The sequence below is a fragment of the Vombatus ursinus genome, unplaced genomic scaffold, assembly GCF_900497805.2.
Source record: "Vombatus ursinus unplaced genomic scaffold, bare-nosed wombat genome assembly UNPS02014174.1, whole genome shotgun sequence".
NCBI classification, from domain to species: Eukaryota; Metazoa; Chordata; class Mammalia; order Diprotodontia; family Vombatidae; genus Vombatus; species Vombatus ursinus.
The window spans coordinates 204811-216022 of record NW_020953952.1 but is presented as its reverse complement, the minus strand read 5'-3'; the positions used below and the strand labels follow the sequence as shown (position 1 = coordinate 216022).

Here is an 11212-nt window from a genome sequence, read left to right as displayed (position 1 = left end):
ATAGAAAAGTAGGGAAACTGCACTGCGTCAGCCATATTTATCAATGTTGTTTTGGAGCATTTAAAACAACTAGACAGTATAAGATGAGAATATTGTTGTGGTGTAGGAAACGATGATTTGTTAGACTTGGAAAAATATGGAAAGACTTGGACTTAGGGAGGAAGAAGTTATCCACCCTCAGAGAAAGAGAGAATAAATAAGATTAGTAAGGTCTTACATAGATGCATATGAATGTATATATCTACATATGAACATCAATATCTAAGTAGATGTATGTGTAAGAAGTGTATGTATGTATGAATATTTGTGTGTATATGTATACATGTATGCATATGTGTATTGTTATATGCATACTTGTGGGGAAATATTTGCATTTGCTTGTATTCATGTATGTATATGTGTATTGCATATGCACATAAACATATATGTATATACATATATGTTATATACACACATACATTATGTATACATATACATGTGTACACATATATGCATATACATATATAAATATTTAGTTGTAGCCTTCAGAGAGGGAGGAAGAAAAGGGAAAAAAGAACAAAGTAAGAAGTACATACCAGAGAACAAAAGAAAACTTACAAGGAAGCAAAGAAAAGATGGACAAATTTCAATATAAGTTTCGTATTTATTATATAGGCTTTCTTGAAATGGAAATTTGTTTCTGTATATTTTGAATCCTTTCTCATGTTCTGATATGCACATATCAATGCTTTCTTCTTTCTTATTTTGTATTATTTTAGTATTTAGGTTTGTTTCCTTTCCTCATTTTGTATGTAAGTTTAAATTTGGAAAAAAAATTACAAAAAAAAAAAAGAAAGGAATGAAGAGTCCTGTGAGGGCCTTTCTAGCTCTTCAAACATAATCCTATTGTCTATAAAATGAGAAAGCTTGAGCGCATAATCTCCAAGTTCTTGCATAATGCTGACATTCTATATTATACTCTAAAGCCTGTTCTAATTCAGACACTATATATTCCATATCTCGTTCTAATATTCTATGTTCTATATTCTAAGGTCTCTTCAAGGTCTGACATTTTAGGATGTTCAGGCTCCTCCTCCATGAAATGATGAGGAAAGACTAGATAGTATCTAGATAGGCATTTATATATTGCTTTACTTTTTACAGAGCACTTTACATGCATCATCTCATTTGGACCTCATAGTAATCCTGTCAGATAGGTGCTATTGTAATACCCTTTTTACAGATGAGGAGCTTGAGGGACATAGAGGTTCAGTGATGTTCCCAGAGTCACACAAATGATAAGCATCTCAGCAGAATGTGAATTCAAGTATTCCTAGCCCCTAGCATAAAACACTATCCTCTGAGTCATCCCTCTCCTCCCTGGGGTCATTCCAGATCTAAATCGTATGAATTAATACAGTCTATATCTCTCTTTGATGCTTCTTGGGTTCCATCAGGTTGCCACCACGATGTCTGTGGAAGTGGGGAATCAGACCACCTTGACTGAATTCATCTTACTTGGCTTCTCAGCTGACCCCCAGATGCAACTGGTCTTCTTTGGAGCTTTTTTGGCTCTTTATTTGGTAACATTAGCAGGCAACATGACTCTAGTTATCTTAATCAGGATTGACTCCCGTTTGCATACCCCGATGTATTTTTTCATTGGGAGTCTGTCATTCTTAGATTTCTGGTATACATCTGTGTACACCCCCAAAATCCTGGCCACCTGTATTTCAGAGGACAAGCGTATATCCTTAGCAGGCTGTGGTGCCCAATTTTTCTTTTCCGCTGCTGTGGCCTACACTGAGTGTTACCTCCTTGCTGCTATGGCCTATGACCGTCATGCAGCAGTCTGCAACCCCCTTCTCTATTCAGCTGCAATGTCCAGGTCTCTCTGTGTTGGGCTGGTGGCTGGGTCCTACATAGGTGGGTTCTTGAATGCCACAGCCCACACTGCTAACACATTTCGCCTGAAATTTTGTGGGAAAAATATCATTGACCACTTCTTCTGTGATGCACCCCCCCTGGTGAAGAAGTCCTGCACTGACACACAGGTCTATGAGAAAGTACTCCTGGGAATGGTGGGTTTCACAGTTTTGTCTAGCATACTAGCCATCCTGATGTCCTACTTCAACATCCTCCTGGCCATCCTTCGGATCCACTCAGCCTCAGGGAGGTGGAAGGCTTTCTCCACCTGTGCCTCCCACATGATCTCTGTCATGCTCTTCTATGGGTCCCTCCTCTTCATGTACTCAAGACCCAGCTCCACCTATTCCCTGGAGAAGGACAAGTGGGCTTCCCTGTTCTACACAGTGGTGAATCCCTTGCTCAATCCCATGATCTATAGCTTTAGGAACAAGGATGTGAAAGAGGCCTTCAGGAAAGCAATACAGAGCATCAAAGTACCAAGATGATTGTTATTCATAGCCAAGCTATTTTTATCATCCTGATAATATTGGGGATAAATAAATCATGTGTGTTATCCGTGTATTCTTGTTGAAATTAATTCAAATGTGATGGTTCATTATATCAGTGTGGGACATGGTTACGAAGGTAAAGAAGCAGCAAAGTTTCAAGTGAACAATCATTTGCTAGAAGACAAGGGAATAGAGCTCTACTCTGTACACTACCATCAGCTCCCTGACCAATCTAGGGCAAGGAACAGAACTGTATTAGCCTCAGTTTCTTTATCTATGAAATGGGATGTTGAAATAAATTTTGAAGTTCACATGTGTTTCAAAACTTAATAATCTAATTCAGTTCAATTCAAAAAGTAATTATTAAAGTAGTAGTAAAGTTTAGATATAGCATAATGTTTCTGAAACTCCTCTTCTTGATGTTTTCTTCTTTTTACATATTGAAAAATGCATGAGCACCCTGAACTCCATACTGGCCAAGGCAGCACTGTGGTATGGCAGATTGTGCCCAGCTATTCACATGAAGAAAGATCTTTCTGGCTATGCTAACCTGACAATTAGCTTAGCCTCTGAGTGCTCTTGGAAACTCTGTAAGACCATAAATTAAAAAAAGTATCCTGCAAAGGTAAAGGGAAGTTCTTAGCTTAAAAAGGTCGAGATCTCCCACTGTATCCTGGGCATCTCCAGTTGTCCTGATCTGTATCTTCCCACTGGACCCAGATGACTCTGGAGGAGAAAATGGACCTGGTGACCTTGCATAGCCCCCTCTCACTTAAATCCAATTCACTTGCAAGTTATGGCATCACCTCCCTGATGCCATGGTCCTCTTCAAGAACGAACAACAAGAGGAAATATCCTGAAGAAGCAGTTCCCTAAAATAATAAAAATGAAGTTCCAATCCTTATTGTTATCACATGAAATTAAAATGTAAATTGATCTTGCTGGGTAAATATTAGCTCACAAATATTTTCCAATTGTTTTAAAATCAAAATGAACATTAGCCCAATAACTACTTGTTTCATTAGGAACTTATATTAGGAACTTTTCATAGATCCTACTTGTAAATCATTCTTATCATGGTCAGAGAAGACACATGGACAGAAGGGAAATTGAGGGGACTAAGGTTCATGAGGAGAGAGAGAGAGAGAGAGAGAGAGAGAGAGAGAGAGAGAATATTGAGAATATTAGGAACAGAGGTAGATGGTTCATTTTGAAATGGAAGTACCTTCAGGGAAGACAAAACTTGTGAAGGTAAAATGAATGTGACTTTATATTTTTCTCTATTGCAATGAATGAATCCATTATAGAATTAGCTTCATTTTAAAGGTGGAATTTCAAGGGCAACTAGGTAGCACAGTAGAAAGAATGCTGGATGTGGAGTCAGGACAGACCCCAGTTCACATCTGTCTCATACACTTACTTGCTATGTGACCCTGGTTGAGTCACTTCACTTCTGTCTGCCTAAGTTGTCCCACTTGTAAAATGGGGATAATGATAGCATCTATGCCCCAGAATTATTTTGAGAATAAAATGAGATATTTGCATTGTTGTTTTTAAGTCTTTTAGTCACGTCCAACTCTTCTTGACAATGGATCATACTGTCCCTGGGGTTTTCTTAGCAAAAATATCATCTTGGTTTACCATTTCTTTTTCCAGTGAATTAAGGCAAAGAGAAATTAAGTGAATTGACCAATGTCACGCAGCTAGTAAGTGTCTCAGACTGATTTTTAAGTCAGGTCTTCCTGACTCCAGGCCCAGTGCTCTACCCACTGATCAATCTAGCTGCTTCAATATTTGCATAGCTCTGTGAAAATCTTAAAGTGGTATATAAATTGTATTGTTGTTATTGTTATTTTTAATTTAAGTTTCCTATAGTTGAGCTTACCCTTAGTCTAGTTTTCTCTGTAAGGCATCATGATAAATTGCACCAATGATTTCAAAGGAAAAAGAAACAATTTCTTTGTCCTCCTTTATAAGGTTAATTTTAGAGTAAACATGTTACTTTGTCCTGTCCACAATAACAGTATGGATTGGAATAAAATTTTAAAAATTGTGTACCTTAGTATATTAAAATATATTCTATTGGCTGTATTAATTGTGTGTAGGGGACCTCTCACCAAACTCCCCACATCCATAGCTCTATTTCTTCATTGCACCCTTCTTTAGAACCCTTTGTACAAAAATAATAAGGATGGGGTGGGAGGGAATACTTTTTGAACTTCTTGACATCAGTATATGTCCCAATCTGTGTCGGATTATGCAGTAGCTACTCTAATAGTTATATGTCTTGGAATAAAGGTCTTTCTGGCATAATACTCCAATAGTGTTGTTCACTGATATGTTTTTAATGACACTATAAAGGTACTATTTCTTGAGTTATGTTGGACTATTTTTGCTAGAGAGTGTTAAAATACTTTAAAAGGCAAGTGGAAAAAGAGAAGAGAAAAGGGAGGTAGGAGAGAAAGGTAAGACAAAGAGAAAAAGAAGGAAGGAAGGAAGGAGAGAGGAAAGCAAACATGCAAATACCTTTTGAGTCCTTCTACCTGTCAGACAGAAATAAAAAACATTTACAAAATGAAAGCCTAGTATAATATAGAGGCATAGATTTAAGAATAAGGAGTGGAATATGTCCTTGTATTCTGTACTCATCACACCTCAGTTGGAGAATTGTGTTCAGTTCTGCTCACAATAGGTTGATAAGGACATTGATAAGCAAGAAAACATCCAGTGGAAGACAAGAAGGAAAGAAGGAAGGAAAGAAGTTCTTAAGAGGATTGCTTGAAAGAGGTGGGAATGTTCAACCTAGAGAAAAGAATACTTGGGGTTGAGGGAGACATAAATTCTGTTTTAAAGTATTTGAAGGGTGGTCAAAGGACATTTAAAGAGAACTTGGGCATTCCTATATGGGTCCACAATGTAGATGCATATGCAATGGCAAAACTATAATCTATATTCCCTTATTTACAATCCCATTCCCTTAATTAATGACTCTTAACATAGCATGAAGGTATTTGATAATCCTGATTATGGGGAAAATTAGATTTCTGTTGTCTAGTTAGGCCTTGAGTCTAATTAATGGTATTTTAAAGTTGCATGTCATGGACTAACAGATCCTCATAAGGGCACCGGTACTCAGAAAAGTAAGTATAACAATTAGATCCTCTCAGTGTTCAATCTTAGGTCTATCAATCATAAGCAAACAAGCAGATTAAACCTGTTAGTAGATGTAAACATAATACAGATAGGCTATGGGACTACTCTAAGAATTCAAACTCGGATTAGCAGGTTGGATCTCTGGATAAAGGATAATTCTCTTTCCCATTGTTGTTCTAGGATAAATGCTAGAGGTTAGGGTATCTTTCTAGTACCATCACACATGATGATTCCCCCATCTGGTATACTTTCCTTTATATCAATCACCTAGTTATTTTCTTTTCAATATCATTTAATAAGTAATTACTGTCCCAATGTTGATTTGACTGATTAATATCAATTAGCTTTTATGAAGTGATATTTAATGAGAAGATACATCAAAAACTAAAGTGCAAGTATACGGCCCTGCCTCACAACAGGGTATTCTCTCTCTGTACCTCAGTAGGGAGGTAGACACAACCAGAGGATATTGGGTACAAACTTAAAATAGTTGTAATAAAATATACCCCCCAAAAGGTCATTTTTAACTATCTGGGCTCCTGTGAAGAGTAGGGTCAAACTTTGAGTAGTAACTACAAAACATTCTCTTCACCATGTTCACTTGTGAATATGGCATAGCTGATAAGGAAGTCACTCCATTGCTCACAGGTTATTGAGTGTCAATGTATAGAATGGAGCCATAGTACCATGTAACAGAGATTAAGTGAGAGGAGCAAGTAGAGAATGCTTTGAGTTGACCCTGAGTGGAGCGAATTCTTAAAATGGCAGCAATGAGGCAAAGGTAGGAGGTCAGAATGAAAACAATGAGTGTGAGGACATTGTAAGCCAAAAGGATACAGAACACAATGTGGTAACTGGCCTTCACATCACATTCCAGCTTCACCAGGGGTGGTAGGTCACTGAAGAAGTCATTAATGACATTATCCCCACAGAAAGTCAAGGTGAATGTTTCACTTGTGATGATAGTGGAGTTTATGAATCCTCCAAGACATGAAGCTGTTATAAGACCCACGCATAGCCTTGAAGACATGGCCTGAGCATAGAGCAATGGGTTAGAGATGGCCATGTAACAATCATAAGCTATTGCAGTCAATAAGTAACATTCACTATATCCTAACCCAACTGAAAAGAAGAATTGAGCCAAGCAACCAGGAAAGGATATTATCTTCTCCTCAGAGACACAGGTCACTATGTTGTTAGGAGTGTAAACAGACGAATACCAGAGATCCAGAAAAGATATATTCTCAATGACGAAATACATGGGGGTGTGCAGCTAGGAGTCTGTACAGATTAATATTGTCAGAGTAATGTTCCCTACCACTGTCACTGTCACTGTGACACAAGGAAAAGGACAAAGAGCACCAGCTGCATCATGGGATCCTGGGAAAAACCCACTAGGATGAACTCAGTCACAGTGTGATTCATCTTCTCCATAGTTTCAAAGGATCTCCTCTATGCTACATTGAGAAGAGTGGGTGTTTCAGAAGTACTGTGGTCCATACCTTGGTAAAGCTGTTGAGAAAACAGTATTGATCACTAGATAACCCAGAAGAATATGAAAAGGAAGACTTTGTCATTCTATGCCCTAATCACATATCATTTCATTCATTAACTCAACCAGTATTTCTTAAATGTATTAACCTTCCATTTTCCAGGGATGTAGGTCATATTAGGATTTTGCATATAGAAACAAAACCAAAATTGTATCTTAACTCAAGGACCTTCTGTTCTAGTGGCTGCGAGGCCTTTGAGTAATTATCATGTCTCAATCAAAATCCCAGCTCTACTAGAAATTCAACACTTGCATTCATTTAATAAATCCATCCACACATTTATTAAGTATCTAGTTATGTGATAAGCAGTTTGCAAGGCTTTGGAGATACAAAGATATAAATAAGATATTCCCTGCTTTTACATATAGGTATGCATGCATAAATAGATACATATTTGTGCACACACATACATACATATGTACATATGTGTGCATATTTACAATTTTGTATATTATGTGTGTATGTATGAACGGGTTACACTGTTGTTATAGGAATATTACCATGATAGCTACTGTGAGGAAAAGGTATTGGAAAGGCAAGAGCCTTGGGCTAGAGGGGCCAGTTTAGAGACTTTTGCGATTTTCAAGGTGAGAAGAAATAAGGATCAGAATGTTGACCAAATGAGAGGAAAGAAGGGGTAGATTTAAAATATTCTAGAGATGTTGAATGGAGAAGACATCATATACGATTGGGTTCGTGGGGTGAAAAAGAGAATTCAAGAATGATATCAAGCTTATATATCTTGGTATCCAAAAATATGGGGGTACCATGTACAGAAGTGGGAGAGTCCATTGAAAACTTCTCTGCTTGCTGCTCCAGATCTTCTACACTTTGACACCAGTTTACCTTTCCAAATTTACCTGTAATTATTCAGCTACTTATGCTCTAAGCCCAACCAGACCTGGCAAGGCTCTGTTAATCAAACACTCCCTGCTCTCACCCTCTCTCTGCCTTTGCTTCTAGTCTTCTTTAAATCTGAAATTTCCTCCATCCTTCTCTCCTGTTGAATTCCTATCCCTCCTCCAACACTCAACTTAAATGCCACCTCCTCCATGAAGCCTTCTCTGATACCCCTAGTTGGTAAAGCCCTTCTCCCTAAAACCTCACTCAACACTTCATTTGACAACTCTCTGATTCCCCTAGAATATAAGATTGCATACTATGTTTATCACTATCTTATACCCTTGTTACTTGACTTCAGAACTCTTGAGTAAAGGTAGTGTCCACAATCCCTAGCCCAGTGCTTTTCATCTAGTAGAGTCATATTAAATGTTTGCTCTATTGTATTTATGGGGTTTAAAACAAAGGTGGTCCACTGGGACTTGAAGAGGTAGTGTGAAATATTGGCTAGAAGGCTGATCGTTGACAGATGTAGACCTGAATTCAAGAGCTGCATCTGATATATACTAGCTATATGGTAGAGGAAAGCCACTTGAATCCTCTATGACCCAGATAACTCTCTGAGATTATAAGTTAGAGAGGAATTTCCACTCTGCACCTGGGGAGGAAATTTCTATACTAACTGATGAAGGCAAGACCTCCCCCTCCTCTAAATCCTAAACAGACTGAAGGCAATGAATGAATGTTGTGCAATTCCTTGCTGATCCAGAAAGACAAGTTTTGGTTATCATCTCTGCCCCTAGGTCTACACATTGTAATCGCAACTCTGAAATGCAGGCACCATTCATAAGACTAGAAAAAAGTCTAACTCTGTCCTGATTTGTGTGGCCCTGGAGAATTCCCTTCTGGCTTCTGCACACTCAGAAGGAAGGAGAAAGCTGGGAATAATAAAGACACCTCCAAATGGGAAGAGAGAAAGCAAGTAATTCAATCATAGCAATTCTAGCTTTTAGATGCTTTCACTCTTAAAATGCAGCCTCTATTTTCTCTTCAACCTTAAGTGTTTCTTAAATTCACTTGATAAGTGGGGCTGTACACACTGTGTTAGGCAAGGAGGGGAGATAGGTGACTTAAGGGAGGCACAGAGCTCATGTCATTCTCATGGGGGGCCTCAGAGTTTTGAGGCCAGGTAAGATCAAGGCTCTGTTATTTAAAAACTTAGTAGTCTCACCTGCTTTATGCCTTTGCCTCTAGTCTTCCCTAAGTCTGCAATTTCTTCCTTCCTTCTCTCCTGTTGTATTCCTACCCTCTTTCAACAGCTGACTTAAATGCCACCTTGTTCACATAGCCTCCTCTGATATTCCTAGTTGATAAAGTGAACCTAAACTCCAGTCCTTGGAGAAAACCATTCACCTTGACCCTGGGTAGAAGACATAGCACGGTCTGGAGGAAAGAGCAAGAAAGTGGGAAAGAAGACAGCTAAATTAGAATCCTGAGTCTGCTACTAAATTGCTATATGATCTTGGAAAAGTCTTTTCACCTCCATGCACGTCAGCTTCCTCAGTTGTCCACAATCAGGCAGATGCCTTTTTCGCTCTGTCATTTTTGGCTGTGTTCTAAGCTCTATTAAAATTCCAACTTTCTCTATTCAAATCACATTCTCTATTCGAAAAACTGTTAGCCCTAGATTTTATGTTTCAAGTACTCTTTTCCTCAAACATTTTATACTCTAAGGTTCCTTGACGTTCAACCATTAACAGTTCTAGGTTTCAAAACCCCTTCAAGAATTGACATTCTATGTCCTAAGATTGATTCCAGGTCAAACATTGTCTAATAGAGATGCTTAACCTGGGGTTCATGTACTTTTGTTTTGGATAATGTCTTAATAATTCTATTCCATTTAATCTGTGCACTTTATTTTGTGAGTTTAAAAACATTATTCTGAGAAAAAGTCCACAGACTTCACCAGATTTCCAAAAGGGTCCAGGACACAATAAATTTTAGGAACGCCTGATCTAGAGACTTTTTTTCTTTCATATCCCTAGGGCTAAGCATAGTGTATGAAACTTGGTACACACTTAAAGTGCACTGTATTTCATGTCTCTTGCAACTTTAACTTTCCATGTTTATTAAAAAAAATGTGATTTTTTCTAATAAGATACAATTCAGACCTCAGTGTCTGAGCTTGTTCACAGATGATTGAATTTATCATAAATGCCAAATGCTCAAAAGTAAAGTTTTGTTCTTTTCAATTTTTGTTTCTTTGTCAGTGTTAGCTGTTACCTCTCAGCACTATTACTACGAAACAGCAGTTATTTCTTCCTCCTAATTTTCTAATTTTCTCCATTTGGCCTATGTGTTGGGGAAGTAGATAACCAGAAGAGGTAGCAATGTATGTCAAATATATGAATGAAGCTCTGAGCTGCAGAACTTAAGGCATAGATTTTAAGACAGATTGAATTTCATAAGACCCTTTACACCCTTCAGGCTTCATGACTAAGTTCAAGAGGAGCACAGGATCAAAAGCTCTGACTCCTGGAAAAACAGCTAGTAACTGTAATCTTTACATTTCAATGGAATCCTTTCTGATTCTCTGCAAAGCATCCTAGGGCTGGAGTTAGAAGACCCAGATTTGAATCCCTCCGCTGCCACTTGCTATCTGGGTGACCTTATGCAAATTACCTAACCTGCTTGGGCCTCAGGAGCCGTATCTGTAAAATGATGGGAAAAGAGAACATGACTGCTAAATCTCTTCTAACTTAAATTTATGATACTCCTGAATTTAATGCCTTAAGCTCAAAACAATTATTCTAATAGTAAAAAATCAGACATTGTGACAGGTTGGTACATGACAAATTTGGGCTCAGAAAGACCTTTCCTTGACCCTCAAATCACACCATAGGGGCAACTGGGTATTCACCTAATGAGGCCTTTAGTCCTCACTGTAAGAAAAGAAAAATTCTTCTGCTCCAGGAACCTTGAGGCACACAACTTACCAACACCCACAGCAACACTGTTATGATGATGCAGTCCAAGTTTCCATATATTGGAGCCATTTTATTTGCTCTGAGCTCCCTAGGGAATCAGATCCAACTGAGGGTTCCCGGCCCAGAGGTTGCTCCCATAGTAATTACTTGCACAGGAAAACATGAACTGCATCAAGGAATCATGGTCTTCAAAGTTTATCCTTCATGACTTTCTTTCTCTTACTGAAGTCTGGATAATTCAAAATAAAATCACTCAACCTCCTTTGTTTTACAGCCCAATAGA

General features: G+C 38.2%; 1 protein-coding gene and 1 pseudogene across 1 annotated transcript; one reads left to right on the top strand and one right to left on the bottom strand.

Moving 5' to 3' along the window:
- Window positions 1-1415: 1415 nt before the first annotated feature.
- Window positions 1416-2393, top strand: LOC114041485 (olfactory receptor 9G4-like). Its single transcript, XM_027859945.1, has one exon. The coding sequence runs from the start codon at window positions 1416-1418 to the stop codon at window positions 2391-2393; it is 978 nt and encodes a 325-aa protein (XP_027715746.1).
- A 3805-nt stretch (window positions 2394-6198) lies between these two features.
- On the bottom strand, window positions 6199-6983 carry LOC114041484 (annotated as a pseudogene).
- Between the last annotated feature and the right edge of the window lie 4229 nt (window positions 6984-11212).